The sequence below is a fragment of the Malurus melanocephalus genome, unplaced genomic scaffold (assembly GCF_030028575.1).
Source record: "Malurus melanocephalus ecotype Western Australia unplaced genomic scaffold, MMel_1.1 scaffold_30, whole genome shotgun sequence".
In the NCBI taxonomy this organism is placed as follows: domain Eukaryota; kingdom Metazoa; phylum Chordata; class Aves; order Passeriformes; family Maluridae; genus Malurus; species Malurus melanocephalus.
In genome coordinates, this window is record NW_026623262.1 from 3,570,322 (window position 1) to 3,594,426 (window position 24,105).

At 36.7% G+C, this 24,105-nt stretch overlaps 1 protein-coding gene across 4 annotated transcripts in view; it reads right to left on the reverse strand.

Annotated features, from left to right (window-relative positions):
* Positions 1–24,105, reverse strand: part of PDE1A (phosphodiesterase 1A) — a 125,488-nt gene that overhangs the window by 21,627 nt on the left and 79,756 nt on the right. For all 4 annotated transcript variants that reach the window (XM_057363754.1, XM_057363751.1, XM_057363753.1 and 1 more), the window contains exons 2-10: positions 23,584–23,697; positions 18,294–18,476; positions 17,787–17,853; positions 16,720–16,836; positions 14,674–14,814; positions 9,403–9,503; positions 6,754–6,879; positions 1,902–2,003; positions 1,662–1,782 (exon numbers count right to left, since the gene is read on the reverse strand). In XM_057363754.1, coding sequence (XP_057219737.1) covers positions 1,662–1,782; positions 1,902–2,003; positions 6,754–6,879; positions 9,403–9,503; positions 14,674–14,814; positions 16,720–16,836; positions 17,787–17,853; positions 18,294–18,476; positions 23,584–23,697 — 1,072 coding nt within the window. The remainder of the gene's footprint in view (positions 1–1,661; positions 1,783–1,901; positions 2,004–6,753; positions 6,880–9,402; positions 9,504–14,673; positions 14,815–16,719; positions 16,837–17,786; positions 17,854–18,293; positions 18,477–23,583; positions 23,698–24,105) is intronic.

Here is a 24,105-nt window from a genome sequence, read left to right on the forward strand (position 1 = left end):
AGACCTACTGTGTCAGCACTGCTCTGYGCATTTATGTGTGTGCTGTTACTTTAAAAGTGCTGGAGCTACTCCACACAGGCTGTCCTTAGCAGTGCATGTGAAGAGATATTCCATTTCTAATATATCCTCTGCAGCCTGGAAGAATTTCATATTTTATTCTGCTCAGTTGCACACACACATAAATTTTTATTTGTTCTATTGTTAAATGCCTTCTCAAGCAGCTTCTCTGGGATCCAATTACTTCATGTAATGAATGGATAAAGGAATAACTAAAACATCAGCTGGTCCTATGCATTCAGTGACCAGTGGGGTATCGTTTACTGCTAATGCTACCTCCACTTGGCTGGACACATTGCCTCACTGTCACATGGGCCCTGTCTAGTCTGTCTCTCTGTGTCTAAAATGTTTTTACAGTTGGTCATTTTATGACCTTTTTTCTTGGGCAATCTGCTCCTCTTTCTTGCTCTCAAGTTCAAAATCCTCATAATTTCCATTGACAGAAACAGACACAAGCTCATGACTCTACTAATTATTTCTACAAAACTCAGTCCATTCATTATTTAGATGAAGGCACCAGCTCTCCCCAGTGTAGTGCCCACAGAAAAGGATGCCCTGGTGCTCCATACTGAGAATTCACATGAAGAATTTCCAGCAACTGATCAGGAACCTTATAGGGCAGATGGGTCTAACAACCTCATGGTTTAACATACTGTCTGTTTTATTCTCTGGTCCCTTTTTCCAGTGTAATTTGAAAATGTCAACATATAGCAAAATTAAGACAAGTTGAGCAAGACATACACTGTTCCCTGATCTGTATTACCCCTTTTTAAAATCTGTGGATAACTCTAAAAGCTGTCATACTTAAATTGGATTTTGATTATTAATTGTACTTCACTAGCTGTTATGCTGACAGTGTGAATGGTCATAAATWTTGACTACAGGGAGAGTATTTTTCCTCTGGAGAAACGTTTTTTGTGTCACCTGCTGAGGTGACTGAAAAAATAGCAACAGTGACACCATCTACTGGGTTTTCTCTTGGAATTCAGTACCTCACAGAAATGAAAAGACTTTCACAAAGGTGTGTCTTCATTTTTGGTTTAGGATGTGTGGCTACAGCATTAAGAGGATGGCACTGTCTAACCTCTAGCTTTGGATCAGGCTGTMATCAAAGCAACACCTTCAGATCCATGTGGCAGATGCATGGAAAATACTAGTATGGAAAAGAAATAGAAGGGCTTTCTGAAATGTGGAATGGAGACAACTTTCTGCCTTCTTTTCTGAACATGAATTCTTCCTATTTTCTCTCATCCTACCCTTCTAGTGCTTCTTTCTAATTCAAAGCATATATAAATCTCTGTCTACAGAATGAAAACAGCTTGACAAGTTATATTATAATTGAAAGGGAAAAAAAAACCCTTTACAACACTCAGAATCCTGGTATCAGCTGAAATAGATAGAGAGCTATAACCATTTTGTCTTATTCACACACATAAAAGTTGAATTAATGTCAGTGATATGTATGAAGAATAAAGAMTATATGCTACAGACTATGCTTGTCAAACACAACCAACGGCAACCTTGCTGGTAGACTTAAGAAAATATTTCATCATGTAACCATTGCTTCTTGGACTAGATTTATTAAAGGATTTTAAAAATGGCACCTGTCGAAAAAATTCTTCCATCAGGGCCATGGTCCACCGGTAGTGCAGTTCCCAGGATTTTGCTGGATGGCTTATGTCTGCTGCATGTAGAATCAAAGACATGGCTTTGGCTTTGTCTACCCTGTCAATTCAAGGACATGCTCCAATTATCTCAAAACAAAAGCAACTATTTAAATTCTTTTCTTGCATAAGAGCTCWTTGAACGACCACAGATAACAAAGAGAATGGAAAACAACCTACCCCTGTGCCTGCTGCAGAGTGTGTCGCATTGTTTTAATTTGCTGAAAATGACCCGACATATCTGTAGACAAGACCATCTCAATGACCAAGCTACGCAGCTCCCTAAGAATAATTAAAAGCAAAATGACTCATTAAAATTCATTTATTCTATGTACGGTACATTTTTTAAGCAGTATTTGTTAATTTATAACTTTCAAAACATCATGGGTTTTATTATGTTTTTAAAGCATTTAAATGAATTATTAACAACTTGAACATTGTATCCTAAAGGGATTCTGTGGAAGCAATGTACCTCCAAAAATGTACTCTGCAATCATTATTTCAGAGTCAATCTGTTTTGTAAATTCTATTTCCTAGTGCATAAACTAATATTACATGCAGTTCTCTCRCCCATTATAAGCCATTCCTTATTTTTCCAGCAGCAGAGTATTCAAAAAACAAGTTGTTCTCTGGGCTTACCACCACACAAGAGGATTTAMTGCCCTCATATTAGCAAAGAGTGTGCATAACACTAGACCTAGAAAGAAGGCTGTGGAAACACTCAGAAGAGTGAGAGGAAATGCTCAGATGATCAAGAACTATTACATCTGAAATACCATCAACATTATACCATCATTATGACAAACTACCTTTCATCTCAMAAATATCATAATACCTATTCAATGAATCAGAACGAGTTTGGGATTAATAATTTACCTCTGTCTTGGTATTATGGTCAGAGATGTTGGCTTGTCCATCAGCTTTCTATTAAATCCATATGAAACCAATAAAACATGAATCATGCAAGAAAGTGTATTAATTCTGATCATGAATATGAAATTAGTTTTGTCAACAACCAGAAAATTCTGTCTCCTTGATGCAGAAGGATCATGTATGGACCATGCAGGAGTCCAGGGGGTCTTTATTTCCATGCTTTTTAAATGGCTTAGGAGGACAAGTGCTGCTTATATGCACATGGGGAACAATTCACCACATGAAACCTTTYACTACATACCATATAACTCCATGATATGAAGATATATGGTACATAATACATACATTGGGCACACCCCCAATCTTAAGGAGTCCAAATGTCAAACACAACAGTAAAATTCTACTTTAGTCATTCTCACTGATCTTTCATATCGTATTCATACCTTTGATTTAAGTAAATAAAAAAATACTCAATTTTTTCAAAGGACTAAGTTTTRAAGAGRTAATTTGCAGTTTTCTTTAGGGCTRTTGGAATACTTTTAAATAAAGACTATCAAGATTGCTTTTGATCCAAATTAATTACTTAYTTAAGCAGATATTTGTCAGTAATTTTTCTGTATTTATTCCTGATTTGCTTTATTGTAACTGGATAAAGACTCAATGCCCTCATTTCTACTCAATAATATGAAGCCATAGCAACTTGTGTTTAGAAAATGCCTTACCTTATATGAYCTCATAATAAGATACTAATTATTTTGCATCCCAACTGTTCCTCCTCCACATTTCTTTGAAACTGTACCCTTCAAACACAGTCAAACCCATTAAAAAAATAAAAGCAAAACAAACAATAAAACCAGCTAASACTACAAGAAAAATGAGGGCTCTGCATTATTAAACTCTGTTGTTTGTAAGACTGAAATAATTATCACATCTCCTTTGTATGGGAGATTTTCTTAGGAACTTTCAATGACTACACTTCCAAAAGCAATCAGAAATAAGTCCACTCCTACTCACAGGACACCTCACCTCTACTACACAAGACACACACAGAGAAGTAAAACCCCACTGTTAGTTTATTTGTATTGTCATGGCAGCAGAAAAAAAACCTAATTCTTACCACCAACATCTGAAAAAGGATCAAACAGTGTAGCACTGTCCTGTCACATTGTCCTGTCTTCCTAAGAATGCTGACAGCGTCCCCTCGCTCAGACCAGAAGCCTAATTTTAAACTTAATTGAAGCTGCGAATTTATTAGTACATTTATCTTCTTAAYGTTAACATGCAGAAGAGAAAATTGAATACTATAAAGTAATTTGCAGTCATTTTGCTTCATCTTGCTGGAATAATTAGCAGAACCTCAGTTTAAACAGTCAGCAGTGTTAAATTTTTGAAAAATTAAATTGCTGCAACTAAAGAAAAGAGACAAGACAGCAGCAAAGAAATTAATCAGTGCCAGGAAGTACATTACAAAGTTGAACAGATTATCACTTCAATTTACTGCCAACTTGATTCAGTGCAAACTTCAAAACTGTTAGTTTAGCAGCATGAATTCCAGTACAGATCCAAGAAACGCACTCAAGTAATAAGGATATTGAAGAGCTTCCACTGAGTGGCTACCAGATCCATCATTGCCCCAATGAATTGACAGGGTAACAGGAATTTCTGGATATTAGAAATGAATACCAGGAATCTGTCATTTCCATGACTGACCCTCTAAATTGAAGTATCACACTGCAACAGGTTGTGCAGGTTGGCACAGACCGGCACTTTGGAATTTATTGCTTGCCTGAAAGTACAGACTGTAATTGCTAAGTGACAAAACACAGAAGTGAATGTCCTAGTTTTGTTTCTTGAGCTTATTAGCTAATTCATACATTTCTTCTACATTGTACTAAATATGCCAAAAAAGAGATGAAAAATTCTACTTTTCTCTGGTTGTCAAATCCCACCAGTTTCAAACTGGCTGCAAATAATACAATCTGTGTAGCCACTCTATACAAAYAAAAGTTGCAAAACTAAAAATAAGATCTTCTAGGAAAACATAATTGGGTTACAGTGAGAAGAGGTTGAAAAGGAAGAGTAAACAGAGCCAGTGTGTGTTTGAGCAAGCTCCAAAAGAACGTGGTAGTTTAATGTCACAGGTTCAAAAACTACAGAGAAATAAAGTGCAATAATAGTTAGGGAAAACAGTCCACAACTGATCTGGAAAAAGAACTGTGGTAATATCTGACCAAAGATTCTGTGCAGAGGAAAGTGTTCTTCGGAAATGTGAAGAGAGCCTATCACATTCCCCCTTTATTCTGTTTRCAGTCCACCGGAGCAGTACATGTGAACATCACAACCTGGAAAMCACAGGTTCCTCTTTCCACTGGCAAACATTTGATTTTTATCTTATTACTCTTTTCCTCAGTGGCATAACAAAAGGGAATGACAGGGATAAACTGTACCAGCTGGCAGTCAGATTTCTGTCAGCTGGAGTCACTGCACGATGCTGCAGGGGTTCTCAGACTATACTGATTTATGGTGGTCTCCGGTAATGAAGAAGCCAGGACTGGGGATGCACACAAGTGTTTTCAAGCCATCCTTGGAACACTCCTGAATGGAAATTCAACTGAAGATCAGCCCCTTTCTACTTGGAAGCATTCTCTGGTAGGACACAATATGAAACAATACCGCTTCAAAAAAGCATACTCAAGGCTACATGTCTGAAGATTTGAAAATCGTTTTCCCTCTAAAATGAAAAGATGGAATATGAATTGCTGATGGCTGTCTACTGGCACAATCAGTTTCTCCACATCATTAATTAGGACAAGCAAAAATAGGGTCACACAAACATATTAGGCCCAAAATAGCTTCAGAAAGAGCAAGGCTGGGTCATGTTGGCATTRAAAATCTAGGTGTGTAGACAGTTAYCAATGAAGTTTACAATTTACTTCTGGAGAACTTGCTTCAGAGCTAAATGTACAACACAAATATTCTGATAACTAAATCCAATTGAGTATTCTTTGAGAAGAATTCTTTTAAGAGAATTAAAAACCGTATGCTTCCTCATTGACTTTGTAATAAATTAAAAAAAAAAAAACAAACAAGGTATTTTGTTTTGAAAAAAGAAACAGAAAAATAATTGAAACCCAAAAKGGCCAGAAGACTTGCATTCAATACTAGACTTGCCAGCATACTTGCAACCAATARATGTTTTATTTAGGGATGTTCTCATCATGCAAATAAGTAAAATCATGTRAATCTACCATGTAAAACAGTCCTTCATCTGGAAATATACACCACARCAGAATTTGATCTGACATTCACAAATTCCTTCATAAATGCATGGTTTTGTGAAAATACAAATAAATCAGAGTTTAGCTTTGATATTCACATCATTCACAGTGCAAGACTTTCCTGGAAGTAGAACGTATCTCTCTGAGCTTCACAGTCCACCTGTTTGYAAAGTGGTTTTTTAGGGCAGCTGAATAACATCTATGTTTACAGAAACACACAGAAGACTARTATTTTAAATGCAATATGTATCCATCAAAGACATACAAAGATAACATTTCCTTTTTAATAGCCAAGATAGTCTTAATCTAACACTTGTTAATTTTAACCTTACAGGTCTTATAATTTGTTACATATCAATTACAATACTTATTCTTTCAGCTAGCCAAATATTCTTCAGGAATTACACTAAAATAAGAAGAAAAAGAAGATACTTCTGTAGCGCTTTGGGGCCTTTATTATTTTTGGACTGTCCACATAATTCATTTTAATGCTTTATCAAGATGTGACTGTGCTGAAATCTGGGGGGGGGCAGTAGTGCTCAAGCTGGCAGCAGAGTGTGATTCTGCTCCGTGATTTCAACCCACTGGTTATGTTGGACAAAGGCAACCKAGCTCAGGCAGAATTGTGGTTTTCCTAAAGAGCTGTTTCACCTGAAACGTTGTCCACACAGTCCAGCACTGAGCCTCAGAAATGCACAACCTCACCTGGAAAATTATCTGGAGCCTCCAAAACAGCACTTCTTACCACCACAGCAGCCTTCCCTTGGCTCTAAATATCCATTACTCTTTCCAGTGTCAGCTTCCTGTAATCTGARCTCTTAAAATAGACTCCACAGGGAAGGCCTGGTGGAAGTATTTTTGAATGTCACAGCAAGTCTTACCGCCAGTCATCTTTGTTTAGATTGGCCAGGATGTTCATCTCCTCTTCCTGCATGAGTCTGTAAGCAGCACTTACATGATGATTTTCAAGAACAGAACGATCATTGTACAATATAGCAACGTCTGACCTAGTGTGGGAAAAAGAAAAGATAGATTTTGTAAAAGTGTCCCCACGATGGCACTGGGAAAGGTAKGACTATGCAATCTCTATGAGAACTATTGACTATACTTACAGAGATAGACATAGATATATCAAACTATTTGTTCTTATTGTATCAAATACTGATAAATTTTCCACCTTAAATGCATAAAAAAGTATCATTATACCATTGTATRCAATGTGGGAAAGTCACATTTTAAAATGTGTGATGTTTCACTGTTACGATCTGTGGCAAAAAATTTGTGAGATCTTTGAGTTTCCTGACTGTCAGAAGGATCCCAGACCATCAGCAATGCTCTAACTAGGCTGCAGGAGTACACTCACACAATACAGCTATTTAAAACTGAATGTGTTCACCAACAGTGGGGCTCCACACATAGCATGGGTATTAAGAAGTTATTCCCTCTGCTCTGACTGATGTTCTTTRGCCCATGCTACTCATTATCAGAAGATGCTGTAAATAATAAATAATAAAAGGCTTCAATTTCATATGTTTTATRTAGTCACCATCTTTTGTCAGAAAAACAGAGAAACCTTGAGCCTCATTACAATGGGATGGTGGGGAAGTTAAGCTGCAACTGATCGCACTCAAGTGCTTCCTAAAGAAAAACCCATACCAKAATGTTAGTACACTAAAAGCATCCTTTCCCTCTCAATTAAAGACTAACACACAATTCCAAAATTACATTGAGGCATTCACAAATTTTGATGTGGTGTGGATTTATTGTACTTAGCTTCAATTATTAACTATTGGGGAATTTGTTTCCCCAAGACCTGATCTGACTTGCTAAGSAATCTCAAGAGTCTCCTCTCTGCTACAATTCTGTTCTGATAAAGCTATTCCTGAATATTTCAATTTTGTCCACTGACAAAAAGTGTTCTAGAAGAAAGGTGTGTTGATTTAGCAGTGCAGCTTACTCCTACATAAATAAGCTAAATTACACATCTTGTTCTGTTGAGCAATAGTATATATATTGTCATGTATGGCATCTAGGAACCAAAACAAATAAAATGGATTGGAAACATTATTTAGAGGGAGCAAACCATAACCAGCCCAAATAATCAATGTTTACATCTAAAATCATGGGGAAATCTGTGTTATGCCAATCACATATGTTTATGAAGCACACTTTGATCAACATAGCTACTTATGAGTAGGTTTAGGCAGTGCTAAGATTCGCTATGATTTTGGCAGCCATTCCATCAGTTTTCCTCAGGCAAAAGAAGCTTGGAATCACAGTCTGGGATGCCACATTAGGGCCAAGTTACATGAGAAGAATGAGCAACATCACTTAACAAATACCTGTTTGCCAGTATGCCTGAGTAAAACTCAGAAGCTATCAGCTTAATTAGTTTTCCACTCTTGCTCTTCAGAACAAAATATTAAGGACTAAAATAGAAAAGTAGTATAAACTTGGAACTACAAACTGAAGTCTATTTTTAGCCAGACTGTGCTGAGGGAGAAGAGAATTGTGTCTTTWTTTCGGCTGCAAATCTAGCATTCTTTCATTATGGAAGGCCACATTTTGTAGAACAAATAAATTATAGATTTTATTTAAATGCAACAATTGGGCAATTTATCCATATAGGTGAGTGTGAGGATGCTTCTGTTCAAACTAATAATATTTCTAGCGCTGAATTTTTTTGTAAGAATATGCCGGTCCTATGCTGATTTTTTTTTTTTTTTTTTTAAGAGCAGCTAAAGCAAACTCAACTGAGGGCACCAAAAACAAAATATAGCTTAGTGTAAGAGAAAAATAAGATGGCTTGTACTAGGTTAGGTATCAGATGTACCATTTTTCACTCAGTAATGGATTGGTCAGTGATTTTCCTTTGATAAGCTGAAAATATTTTGAAGGAGAGCAGTATACGTCGTTATACGGGCCCAGCAACAAGAATGGCATGTTACACCCACAGGAGAATACAGTTAGTCAAACTTTCAAATTCGAGTTCTTTGTAGATTTCTTTTTCATATTCACTGCAGATGCCGTCAAACCATTTTAGGACAGGTTTCATGGCTGGCATTTCTAAAGCTGTACTTGCAAGTTTCTCCCTCTGCACCAGGACCCTCTAAGTTTAATACATGGAGTGAAACAAAATGTAAGGTAAATTGCTGGAAGTGACRTCGTATTTTTATGGGTAGAAAAAGTAGAAGAAATTTTAAGTCAGTAGTATAAGAACTTAACAGAGCAAATAGATGGATTGAGGTGGTTTCAAGTCCATGTTCTGCATGTTCTGAATATTTTTGAAATTTCTCATGACATTTCAGCTCAAAAAATTGAATTATTTCAAACATTATGGAACCTCCTTACCATTACACACTTTTTGATCATGTGAGTGGTCCCATTAGCTCTACAGAAGTTGAGGACGCAATCTGCAAAATCAGGAATGATCTGGCTACTTCCTGGCTTTATTAGTAAGAGTTKTGACACTGTTCARACCAATGAACAGCTAATTCCAAATRTGACTCTTAGGAGACCACTTCACTTACCTTGTCTGAATATGAAAATTGTTCGTGGTCCCAGTATGTTCATAATCATGGACGGCAGCTGCAAAGATCATTGCTAAAATTTCCAGTTCTGTGAGCCAGTGCTGGTAAATGAAAAACAAATCATAGTCACATTTTCAATACCAGCATAACTCAGATTAAACCCTACGGTACTGAAAATGCCTTGTATTACCTTCAAGTTAAATAAACTTTCCTCTTGTCTTACTCCAGAGAACCATATATCTATAATACTTCAGTTTTATGCAATAAAATAAGTCCTTGTGCTTATGATTTCTCTGAGACCAAGTTAACATCCTTATGGTCACTAGCAAAGTAAATATTGGCAGCCAAAAATATAAGAAGTTATCAAAAGAATTACACAATTTACTTTGCAACTGCTTTGAGTATCTAATCTGTTAGCCCACATATGGAACTTGCCAAATTATGGTATATTAATCTAAAAAACCCAATTTGATGTTTAGGTTATTATTTTTCTTTTAGTAAACTACATATATAGTTAATAATAAACTGAAGGTACAAAATTAGCATTAACTATATTTTACTAGTGTACATAGCACTAAAATTAGGCCCTAACTAATAATTTCCCACTAAAATGGGAAATAATTCTGTTCGGAATTTTTCATATTTTGTAGTGATGCAGCTTTTGCAACACACCAATCATATGCTGATGAGTAAGAAGGGGCTCCTAATTAGCCAATAAATAGTTGCCATTTATGCAGAAGGCTTAGTATACACCTGTTGCTAAATGGATAAAAGGGGCTCAGCCCCAAAATAAGATGGTATATCTGTCTGTCTGTCTGTGTCTTTTGCTCATTATTTGTGTCGTGTTGTCCGTCTTTACTGCGACACGAAATGAGTCTGTTCTGTATTGCTCACTTTTCAAAATAACCTCTGTTATCTTCTTTCAAGTTCTATTTCTTGAATGATAAAAAGTCCTTGAGGAGAAAATTTACTCCATCTAAAGATGGGGGCAGAAAAATCATATGATAATTAACCCCCACAGTCATAGGACTGATTAAGTCAAATGCCAGTCAAGCATTTCCACACATATTTCAGATGTTTTTGGTGTACAATTAGGCTCCTGCACTAATGGATCAAAGAATGATCTCAACTTCATGTGCCCGAATATGCACATACGTGTGCCTGAATGGGCACGAGCTATAAGCTGCCAGATGGAGTAAAAGTTGCCAATAGTAGCTCTYCTTCTAAAGAAGAAGGAAGGAAACAGTCAAGATTCATAAGCAATGCGGGAATAATTAAACAGGGCATTCAGTGACAAGAGAAGTCTGCTGAGGAACAAGTACTGGCTGTTGGGGAAGCTGTACAGGTTAAGAAATGTCACAGGCAGAGGAATGAGAATGTACTGCAAGCAGTTCTAAAAATGGAAACAATGACCTTCATCACATTGTGTGTCACAAGAAACCATGACCAGGCCTGGCTTTCACAGTGTTTCCAACATACCGAATGTAATAGAAACATAGAAACTGTCAGTAATGAAAGCGAAACATAAACTTTTCTTTAAGATGCCTTTTCAAAGGTCAGCTCTTCTAGCAAACAAAATAGTTGCCAGACAATGCACTCATGAGCAGAAGAACAAACAATTCCTTACAAAYAATATCTGTGGGCTACACAGAGACTACATACATGAATACAGAAGAGCAAGTATTCTACACACACTAGCTGCATGGTCAAAACTGAGATCTGTAATCAAATCAGAGAACCAAAGGACTACTTTAGCTCATGGATTTCMAAGWAGGAAAAAGCTCTTAGAGAGACWRTTTAATAAATGTGYTCCTGAAAGGGAGAGGGAAAAATGRGTATCTGTGATCTGCAAGACTGAAAAGAGCTGAAACCTGCTTCCCTCCTGAAAGAAACTACATCATGCAGGTGTAATAACTAACATAAATTATATCTTCTATTGAAGTATTATCTATTGCTTGTATGTAAATAGATACATTTCAACTTATCATGAGTTCTGTTTCAAATTTTTTTTTTTTTTTTTTTTTGAAGTATTATCTATTGCTTGTATGTAAATAGATACATTTCAACTTATCATGAGTTCTGTTTCAAACTATTTTTTTTTGCAATGGTGGATTAAAAATTGAGCACGAAATGGAATCTCACAATGCATTAATTGGCAGTAAAGACACTTTTTTCCTTTACTTTGTGCATTAAAGGTACGTGGGAGGAGAAAAGGGATGGTGGGAAGATGATCGATGACTCAAAAGTTCTTCACAAGATGTATTCCCGGGGACTTGGATTCTTAAGCCTTTACAAAGATGAAAACTTCATAAATGCAAGCTCGAGTTATACATTTCAGTTTGCATCATCTGGGATTTRGTCTCTTGGGAAGGTTAATAGATTGTGTGCCATCTGTGATATCTAACATTCTAGCATTGATCTGAGGTGGCTGGATCTTGCTTCCTAAGACAGACAGCAACTTTTGAAAAATACAGYGATTATTTTATTTCTTTAACAGCAGCTCTGCATATGTGTTATTCTTCACGGGAATCTCTCTAAGGGCTTGTGGAGAAGCAAAAATTCTAATTAGCCACATTTTTTTGGCAAATGTGGAATATATGGCTGCTTTCCAGCTTCCTATAAAAGGCACAAAATATATAACCTCAACAAMAGGAATCATGCAAAAGATTTCCTAAACCCCAGCTTTTGGAAACATTTGCTTCAGTTTGTCTTTCAGAAATTAGCAAGGATAACAGCAACTTTTTGCAAGATTTGGAGTCAATATCAGGTCCTCAGGAGATAACGAAAGCACAAAAACTTCAAATCACAAACCAATCTGAAAAAAAAAAGAAACTGCGCAGGAATTTTATCTAGAATTGCATCAGATTTAGTCTAATCCAGATGTTCATTAGAAATACAGCAGAGTTTTAAAAAAGCATTACAATGGACATGCTCTGAAAACTRSTGGTTTGAGAAGCAAACTCCAAATTGTTATTGAGGAGGGTTAACCAGGCAACAGGAAAAAAAAAAATCCAGCAAGTTAAATAGAACATTTTCATGATACTGATGCTTTCTCAAATTGCAAGTGACATTTGGGAGAGAAATACTTGCAAGCTGCAGAATCTCTAGGCCTCTTTCAAACACTGATTTCCATAAATGTTCCTTCTGCCTGGCAAGTACATCTGTTTGAAGGCRCTCTTGACTAAGTGTTGTCCTAGTTAGATGTCTTTCCAAGAACTTTCCAGTATCACRGAACCACAGAATCATAGAATGGTTAGGGTTAGAAGGGACCTTAAAGGWTCTCTAGTCACAATCCYCCCTGCCATGAGCAGGGAACTATCACAATTCAATATCACAATTTGGCAATTAAAATGTGAATTTAACYTGGACTAATTTTGTAGAAGTATTTTGTAGCAGTGTTGCAATGTGAATGAGGTTTTGCAGYAGTAAAGTCTAAAATTTTCTGAAAATAATTGTCCAAATCACATCAAAGTCAGTTAAAAGATTAAGATGCTAATACTGTAAAGCTCATGTTGGAAAGACCTTTCTCATATTCATGTGCACCCAGTGAAATAGCCAATATTCAAATATTAAACAGATTCCTTCATTCAGTGTTCAGAGTGRTTTAATCAATGACTAAACATCCCAAAATTACTACGATAGCTCTGGAAGTTGGAACCTTGTCCTGGCCTCATAAAATAAATCTGAATGCTATTGTCTTTTTTGAAGGGCAGAGGGGYACAATGGGCCAGAGGGATGTTTATAATAAAACAAAAAGATTTGCCTCCTGTAAAGCTCCTGATCCAGGTGTTTACCTGCAACAAAGACATGGCTCACATGACTTAACTCTTGCAGTTAATCTTACAGTGGAAGATAAAGAACCACGATCTAATATCTTCAAGAATTTTCTTGCACTAAAATATTATTTTGATAGGTGAATATCATACACAACATTGGTTTGGACTCCTCTTGGCAAGARCTGTCTAGCTTTTTCTTCAGTCTGATATGGAAGTCCTTTCTCAAAAAAACATCTCAATATGAAAAGGAATCTTGGCTTCACTTAAGAAGCAGTATTGGAATTAAAATACAGCTTTAGAAACTTGATACTTAGAAGCAAAATACTTCCTTTAAAGAGTCAAATAAAAATGTGCAATGCCCAGGAAGCTCCCCTTGCCTACCCTGAAGCCAAAAACATTTTAAGAGAGAAAAGATTTAACATAAGTGATTGACTGACATTTATTGTGTATATATAAACAAAACATCCAGAGTCAGCTCTAAATTTTCCCTTTCAAAAACATCCAGAGTCAGCTCTAAATTTTCCCTTTCCAAAGTCTTCTGGAATTTTTTCATAGCCCTGTAAACAGAAATCAGACTATTTCTTTCCAGCTGTTTTGCTTGTTCTTTGGTTTTTGGTTCATTGGGTTTTGTTTTAAACAACTGTATACACAGTGAAGACAAATCATCAAAAAGCCATTGACAGCAACATCCATTTCCTTTCAGTCTGTATTTACTTTTGCCTAGCAARCTGATAGTGAGGAGACTTATATTGCTGGTATTAAACTTAAGGTAAGTGTTTAGAAATAAAAATGCTTGCACAGACTCATTTCAGTACCCAAATAAATAATAGAAAATATTGTGCTGTTGCAAGGCAAATGCAATAGCCAGGCTACTATAGGCACATAGAGCATGCAAGTGCAGTCTTAAAGAAGGTTAGAAACTAAAAGAAAAAGCAGTTTCAGAGTTCAAGGCCAGGTTGGATGGGGCTTTGAGCAGCCTGGTCTAGTGGAAGGTGTCCTTGCCCATGGCAGGGGGGYTGGAACTAAGCTRTCTTTAAGGTCCCYTCCAACCCAACCCATTCCATGATGATATAATTTTAAGCCTGCACTGATTCAGTACATCTTTCAACAGCCAGGACCCCTGCAGATACTAAAGCTGCTTCCTTGCCTGATCACACCTCCCATGCTCTGATGTGAAAGTAAAAAATTCTCACCTGCCCACTCCTGCAAATCTTTCTCATTTAATATGATATAAAATACCTAAATGCAGGCGATGAAAAGCAAAAAAGATTTAAGGATGATTTTTTTTCTTCTTCTTTCTCTCTGCAGCAATAGAAGTTCAGCCTGGAAGAGCTACTAAAATGAAATAAAAGTTCACAGCCTCAACGGGAGTTTGGAATCTCCCTCTGCAAAAGTTTCAGCTAAGTTTTTTTCCTTTAGAAAAGACATGTGCACATTTATGCAAAACAGTAGAGTCTGAGGAAAGACGTAAATTGAACTTCACAATAGTTCTTACCATTATACCAGTGTGAATCATTATGTAATGCACAGTTTGAGTAACRTCAGCTGCATGGATCAAATTGTGATAGGGATTCTTGTATTTGCTGTAACCAACTTCAAGTGCTTCAGCAAAAGAAATAAGATTGGGAACAGGGATCTACAGAGAAGAAAACATCAAAATAATTKTTTTTTCCTGCAACAGCTATGAAGTCAAACATGCAATAAATAAAACACAAATAATATACCATAGAATCTAATTAGCAAACAATAAAAGAAAAATTTAAAATGCAAAAGTCTAATATCATACATGCACCAGTGAGTCCCACATGATTTCTGGAGATGTTRTATTCTTCTGCATACAATGTGCACAAGAGAATGCAGACCCATTAACCAAATGGTTTTCAAGACATGTCTGTCTGCACCAGGAGTGCACAGATTGTATATATAATACAGCCATGACAGACAGGAGTCTAACAACAGGATTATCTTCTTTTCTCACCAGTTTTGCCTTGCTTGAGACAAAGTTTGCTTTAACCTCATAGTATGACTTTCCTTCCTCCATGCAACGTGCAAAGTACAGGTACTATCTAGTCTCRCTTATTTTTGCATTGTGCTGGTTTTGGCAGGGACAGAGTTAATTTTCTTCATGGTAGTTGGTATGGGTCAATGTTTTGGATTTTTGYTGTAAACAGAGCTCGTAACTCCAGGATGTTTTAGTTACTGCTAAGCAGTGATTACACAGAGCCAAGGCCTTTTCTTCTCCTCATCCCACCCACCACTGAGAAGGCTGGGATGCACAATAAGTTGGGAAGGGCCACAGGCAGGACAGCTGGCCCTGCTGACCCCAGGGACAGTGCTCCATAYGGCCTCATGGTCAGCAACACCAGGCTGGGGCAGGGAGCCTGGCTGGGGCTGCTGCCTGGGAACTGCCTGGGCACTGCTCAGCTGCTGCTGAGCAATTGATTCCATCTGCATCATTCCTTCTTGGGTTTTATTTCCCTCTTAGACATTTTAATTTTCATTAATTTTCCATATTATTATTATCATCACCATCATTATTAAACTGTACATATCTCAACCCACAAGTTTTCTCACTTTTACACCTCCAGTTCTCTTCCCCCCCAATCCTGCTGGGAGAGGATTGAGCGAGTGATTGTGTGGTGCTTATTCATTGCCTGGGCATAAACCACATCACACATTTAATGAAATTACATTTCCCTCAATATATTTTTCTTTATTTAAAAACCCTGCAAGRTAAACAATGGGACTGAGAATGGGCCTAAGCCCACTCTGCCAGCAGCATTGTCTATATATTGTGTTATAATGGTAGCCCTGGTTTGGTTCTGACTATGGCACACAAAGTCAGTTGGAAAAAGCTGGGTTACCAGCCTAAAATTAAAATAGTCAAAAACCTTCAGGGTGAGACAGCTTCTTCAAAAGGAACATGAAGTCTTTTCAGGAAAGATATTTTGAAATTATAAGAAAACTTTCATTTTGCACTATTATAATGATAAATTTATCATTTTGATCCCTTTTTTTTTGTCTCAGCTCTTCAAGGCTGGCTATAAGGACTCCACATTGCATCGCAAAACCCTACAAACACCTTGAAAAAGCAATTTTTCTCTTTATATGTCCGCCAGATTGTTTAGGAGAGGAAGGTTCAACTGAAGCTCCTGCAAGGTGGTGGTCAGCATACATGAAAAAAGTATTTAGGGCTAACTGCAGTTTTCTGCCTYCTTAGTAATCTTTGGTCCATAAAGTTGGGGCACTGATTCAGACCTGCTGAGTGAACATGCTCTATACATAATCTATTTATGTAACACAAATGAYTTGGCAAGGGTCTACATAGATTTCCATTTTTTAGGCTGCAGAAAAAATTGCATAGTCTGGGTGAAGTTTCATTTGATAGAACTATTGGCATATTACAGTATTTCATTTTCCATATTCTTTGAAATTGTACACTGTATTTTACAGTAAAAAAAATCAATGCTGGCTTTCTTGTATTTTAAATTTGAAAAGTACATTTTTGCATACATATTTTTATCTGCCCTTAGTTCCTGACCTTGAAGCGGTTCAAAAGGTCGTATCGGGTTAACAGCTCATACATCATAAATTTCAGACTGTGCTCTCCACTTGCTTCATTCAGGGCAAATACATCAAAAGACCATTTATCAACATCCTGTAGATGAGGGGGAAAGGAAAAAAAACACAAAAAACCAAACAAACCAATAAAACCAAAAGAACAACAACAAAAAAACAACATTACATTTCCATCCATTTAGGCAGCTTTCCAGTTAATCACTAGAAAAGGTACTTTGGAGTTTTTGGAGGGAAGAGGGACAGTTTGGTTGTTTTATTGTCCARTTCTTTCAAACTCCTAATGTATATAACACATCTAGTGTAATGGCTAGTTCAATATTAATTATGAAAACAATGTCAGTTACGAATAAAATACTTGCAACATGGCCAAGGCAACTTTGCATGCTTTGAATCAAATCTTAATCTTTCAAGTTTAACTTTCTCAGTACAAATTGTCTATAGAACCTTGTGGAGCTAATCTGAATACCACCTTTCAAACAGGCCACTATGCAGTGTTATGAACACTGACGTCATTAACCAGAAAGCATTATGAGAATAAGAMAACAGTTTTTCATTGCCTACATAAACATAGGAACTCAGCTTGCTATAAAAGATCATTTTTTGGCTGAAGTAGAGTAATACCTTAAATTCACAGCAAATACTCTACTTGTTCCATAAGCTTTAGTTCCTTTTGTTAGCTTTATCCCAATACTATCTCCTTTTCCTTTCCTAAAAAGGAAGCAAATGCTGCTGTCTGAGATGCAGAATACAATACCATTGGGAGCTGATAAAACTGTCTCACATTTCTATAACAATTTCTATACAAATTTCATTCTATTGCTCTAACAGGATCTAAATGAAAACAGAATTAATCAGAATCATATGTTATTTATGAATTTTAACTATTATTTTCTTTCTTCTGTGTGCTCAGTTCTATAGCCCTAACCATGGCTAGAGTACACTCAGTAGAAAAACATTGATTTGACCATGGCAGTCACTAAACATAAGGGCAAATACATTTCMATTCCACAATGTTTAAACTTATTTCACCTTAAATGTGACTATCACTTCTGCTGGATAAGCCAAACCAACCATGCTTGAAGTTTTTCGGTACATCCTAAAAGAACAAATAAAACATTAAGAAATAGCTCACTCCTTTAAAAACATACTGGGTTTTTAAATTAATCTTTCACAGTCTGTGAAATAATATGAATCTATTTAAGAGTCTMTTAGATTTATTTAATCTTTTATGAAATTATGAGAAAAGACCCTTTGCACATATATTATTTAATGTTGGAACCGTCTTTGGTACAATTTAGGGTAGACATTACAAAGCCATTGAGTTCATCCCCATAATTTTCCAAGGCTTAGGAGATTTTACAAATTTAGAGTTTTCATCTGGAATTGTGTATAGAAAAATAGAGTGGCTGCAGAAATTGAAGCATAAATTCAACTCAAAGATTTGCTTCAGRTTCATCCCACCATTTAAAGGATCTCCAATGGCACACACTGTGGTTAAACACGGCACTTGCTGTCATAAGAAAACAAAGCTCTCACCGTTCTACAAAAATCCCAGCCTGTACAGCGTGCACRATGCTTCTGAATTTGGGCTTCTCTTCAGGTCTCCTCTTCACTATTCCCATTTCTCTCGTGAATGTAGAAGCTAACCAGTCCCGCACTTCCAGAGGGACCGAGTCCGACTGGATGTCTGAGAGTTCATCTTCAGTGTCCAAAAGTTTCCTACAAAAAAAATTAATGCAAGGTGACCAACAAGACCTTGGACCTAACATGGGGAGTACTGACAGGTGAACAGCTWACAAAAGTTGATTTAAGAGGAGCTGAGGTCAACTACAGAACCGACTGAGCACATCACTAAATGTCTTCTCTGGCAGACAGACTGAGACCACGGGGAGGCTGTGCACAGCAGATATCTTCTCTCTCTCCCACTGCTTATGTCCAGAAGGCAAAAGACAACAAAATGTAAGATATTCAACTGAAGACAAGAAAAGATTTTTCTACAAAGTTGTCAGAGCTGTGGTGGATTGGAGTGTAATCAATGAGCTATAAGATCCCAAAAAGATATCTAAAATAGTAACTGATAGAAATGTCAGCAGGGTTGCTGCTATAACTGGGAAAACCAGTGGTCTACATGATCTATCCCCCAAAATGGTACAAGCAGGGTTTTGATACTTACATGCAAAAGTAAATGATGCTACATAGCAATGCTGTGGTGAATGCATGAATGAAYGCCCTGTACACATGTTTACCATGGTATTCCAGCACAATAAAAGCATTAAAAATTATTAATTCCTTTATTGAAGAGAATTAACTCCTTCTAWGTGGAGATCTGTATTCCTATTGAAGGCAGGATAAAAAAGTCTTAGCAGTAAAGATATTATATAAGATTGGACTGCAAGTCAGTTTTCACAGTTGTTAGCAGTTCAAAAAGCTAGAAAAGTTATATATAGCTCTTGTAAAATAGAAGAAGGATTAAAAAGAAACTTCACTTCAACAAAAGTGAATTAGAGGTCATCAGTTTATTTAGAAGAAACATGTAATTAAATATTTCCTTTCAACAGACTCAACACATCTATTCCACACATCTATAAACTGTTTTCTTGCAGTTATTTGCCCTTGTCACTCAGACTGCTGGGGTGTCCAGGAACAAAATCCCATATTTAGTCAGATATCAAGTTTTCCTTCATTCAATTAGGCAAGAGACCCCAGAGTTAGGATGACACGAACATCTGSAAAGCATGCCACCTTTTCAAAATATTTTCTTGAAAGTGTCACAAATTAAGTTGAAGGCATTACTTGATTACATAGAACTATTTCTCTAGGACTGCCTTTCTGAAACATGGGATGATTAAGGAAAGCCTGAGTATGTTACAGCTCAAAAGAACCCYCACATAAATTTAATGCTATCTGAGGGATTATAGGAAGATGCATAATAGGAAGCACATCAGAAGAATCATATAAATTATTGGTGAAAAGTGAGCATACTGTATTTGTGCTCAGTTTCAGCAGCTCATCTGGCTGACAGTATATTCTGTGAGATTTTTCAGCTGGGTTTAAMAAAATTAAAATGCACCCCTCATCCTTCCCCAGTTTAGTGAAGGAACAGCAGAAACATTCCAATTTTTCAGAGGTAAAGAATTATGAGACTAAAAAGGCTCTTTAACATGGAGTACAAGAAGAGCAGAATAAACAAGAATTATGAAATTTTTTGACAGTTGGACAACAGCCAAAAATYATCAATTTAATTTGGAAGAGTAGGACTTGTGTAGAGGAAAGGATTTGAGCAAATTATCTTGCAAAACTGAAGCAAGGCTGAGGTTGGCCCTAGGTCAAAGGCATGAATTGGCTTTATTCCCTAAATTAAAAACTATGTTATAGTCCACTTAAATYCATACTAGACTAACACTGTTACTAAGTATCCCTGGAGAAATCAGTGCATTTATATTTCTGAGGAATTTTTGACATTTGATATATTGTTAGTATAATAAGGAAAAAACATCTTTTTGTAACTATTCCAGCTGTTACTCCAATTAGACAAAGATAATCCTGCAATTAGAGGATGACGGGCATTAAGCTGCCTCAGAGCATGGAGCTGGGACACTCCACATCACCTGTGCAGCAGAAAGCAGAGCTCCACACCAGTTTGCTATATTCGAATGCAGATCTAAATTTCAGACCAAGTCCCAAGCTCAGCAGATATTTCTCTAATCTTTTTAACCATTCATCTGTAAAGTGGGAGGACTATTCAGTCTGTAAATAACTGTAGCAGGAGTTGCTTCATGAAGACAGAACAGAGAAAAGAGTGAAATCAGTGTTTGTTTGATCCGTAATTTTCATGAGGCCGCTGCTCTCTGATGAGAGAGGGCTGCACAATGGGCCARGGAGGAGAGGGAGTTCCAGGGGTTCTGCTTCTAACTTAAATAACCAGGAAAGCAACTGCAACACAGGATTAATCTGCAAACACAGAATCTTACACATCCCTCAACATGTAAGACTAGTAACTTTTCAAAAAGAATTAGCTTCTCTCACGTGCCTAATGGAAACAACATTTAAGGAGAAGGAAAAAAGGCTAATCATTCATCTCACTCCAACCCATTCTACCATACCATGCTTTACAAATATAAAAAGAAAAAAGAGGATGAAGAGCAAATAAAATCAAAAGACAGGTTCAAAACAAAGGCACACATTCAAATCACTGAACTGCCCATGAAATATGACAGGGCTTTTTGCAAAATTYTGCAACATAACTTGTAAATTGCAAAAAAATTGTAAACTTTGGTATATTTTTGTGGCATTTCAAATTTTTTAAACTGCCCACATGGGTTCCAAAATGTCATTGGACAAATTAATGAACATGTGACCATAGCAGTCAAGCAAAAGGTTAGAATCTCTGGTTTAGAAAATATTTGGAATGGAGCAACTACAAGACCCATAGTCTCATCCTCCAAATCAGCCAACATGAAGATCAAAGACTGTGGGCATTTTAAAGCTAGATAGTTGTTCCCCAAAGTCAGTCCTAAAGTAAAACTCAGTTTATCTACTGAGATAAACTCCTTTCAGCTGGGAGGCATGATCTGAAATATCTCAGTCAAATTAAATAAATATATATACTAATATATGCCAAGGCACACACTTTATTTCTCTTCCATAAAGCTAAGGAACAAAACAATAAAAAGAACACTAACAAAATGTGCTACAGAAAGTACTTATTTTTCAACACAAAGCCAGAATTTTAGGGTTACATACACGTATTTTGCTCATACATCATTAGCCTGTTAAGTAGATGCAATACGAGGAAGAGATATGCGTGGGAAGGAGAGGGGGAGGCTTGGGTTATTTAATTCTGTTAATTTCATGAGTAGAACTTTCATTGACAGTTGTGGGAATAAGTAAGATATGGTCCATGGCATTTCAGCTTAGGAATCAATTAATATTGCAGTCAGAGTAACTAATAACCTGATCTACAGTCACAGTACTGTGTTTATTGCTAAGAATAATTTTTCAAAATTCAAGCAGTGATAATTTCTAGCTCTCTTTTCATTTAATCAGAATTTTAAATATAGTAGTGCACTATTCAGAAGTATATTCCTTTTCCCTTAGGAWTATATCAGATGTAATACGGAGAAGAAGAAAGAAAAGAAAATTCAAAAAATTAAAATTAGATAATGGCTATGGGGAAAAAAATTCCATCTTTGTTGATCAGTCATGCTGCCTAATAGAGGTGGTGAAAGATTTCCAGAGGAGATTGAGAAAGTGATATTAACTCTTTGCCAATTAGTGAATTAAGCAAGTCCTCAAGAGTGAATTCAAGAAAGTACTCTTCTAGGTCTAGAATGCAGAGGAATTTACAGTCTAAATAGTCAGTTCACATTTTTACCAACTACTTAGTTCTATTATCTGTCTTCCTGAATAAGCATGAATCAATATATTCAATCAGTATTTCCATCCTCTAGAATCCATTAAAATTCTCAYTAACATCCACTTAAAGTTCTGATGACTCCCACTAGGGATAAACAAATTGCAAAAATGAATGAGGGTCATTTTTAGTACATAAAGGTCTTTCTAAAGGAAATTATGAATTTACCAACACGTTGTAGCCATAAAATTAGCACTTTCTAAGAAGAATTGTCCTCATATGAAGAATTACCAATTAATTAAATAAATGGAAAATACTTTGGAATAAGTACAGGTATTACAACTGAAGATAAGTAATGTAGGAAGGASCGTTGTTACTGGAAATGAAATTCAGCTCAGGCTACTTATTATTTAAAAATATAATTTTTCAGGTGTATAGCTGTGAGCCAGTGTCTTGTCTCCCTTTCCTTTCATCCTGGTTTTGTTCGGTCCGTTTATTTGGTGGTGGAGGAATGGGACYGGGAAACCACAAAGATGGCTCCTGTGACAAAGTTCTAGAACCTTTCTTCTTCTTCTCCAGCAAAAGGAGCCCTACCCCCTGTGTTTTAGAACCAATCCATTGTGGCTCTGAGGTTGATGGACACGCTGCTCATTAGGCCTGGGCCAATTGCACAGGTTGGTTACACCTCTGTGATGATGTATKGTCTTGTACTTAAGAAGAATTCAAAACAAGATAGGGCGTGGCTGCCATTTAGTTTTTAGGTTGTTAGTATCATGCACCAGGGGAAGGACAGAGGAGGAGGGTGAGGAGATGTAAGAAAAAAATTGAGCCCCAAGATCGTAGTAAGAAGAAGACAGGTGCTGTTGCTTTTTTTTTGCTGCGGTGCTCAACATGGAGAAAACAAGCTGTTCTCGAAAGGACTATTTTTTTTCCCAATGGGAGACCTGTATAGAAAATAAAGGCCCTGCATCCAAGATAAGAAGTYCTCCTGGCCTGGGAGGACTGGACTGATCAGAAGCCAAAAAGGGGGAAGAGGCTTGCCCCCCACTCAYGTCTGAAGCGAGTTGACGCTCAGAAGAAATTGTGTTCTGCAGGGGGAAGAGGTGGCCCCCTCCCCCCCACATCTGAAGCAAGTGGATTGGAGTTAGCCCCCATGATTGCCAATAATACTGCCAACAATAAACATAAACTAAATAAACATTACAAAATAAATCCTAACTTTTGATACATTTGTCTATTTACTGACCAGATATTCTGACTCATTTCTGCGAGCATTTCTTTCCAGACTACAGCCRAACCTGACCTTTGGAACCTTACTTGCTTTAACCTTGTCACTGAAAGACCCGAGAGCCACATACATTCTTCTAAAGTGCACAGACCTTCAGCTCATGTCAGTCACAACTGCACACAAAGACCAAATTTCTAAAACACAATTTTCAACATTCTTTCCATTTTTTTCCCCCTCAGACTTACCTGGTTTCATCAATATAAACTGCCTCCAGCACAGACGCCGCATATTCAATATTCTTCTTTAAATCCACCACATTAATGTCACCCTTCTCCAGCTGCTTTACCAAGCATCTTAATCTGGAAAAAAAAAAAAAAAAAGGAAAATTCAGCGTGATAATATTATCAAATTTGAGTGACTTCATTTTCTAACTGAAATATTGGAACCAACACAATGCAGAGGCAAGGACCATCAATCCATTTCTTGTCTTCTTTTAAGAAAATCTGGCTTTAGAATGCACTTAACAATGACTGGTTGTATATTTTTATAGCTTGCTAAATTTGCAAAGAGCACTAAAAAATGGCTTATACATTCCAGAAAGTCAGAGAGTACTTACAAACCATCATCAGAGCAATTTCCTATTCATTTGTGACATTACTATTATGCCTGAGTCTCCAATATTTTTAAAACAAAAGCAAAACATTGCGTGTTGTCGTACTACAATTTTTTCATTCTTAGATGAAAGATCATTTTTTCATTCTTAGATG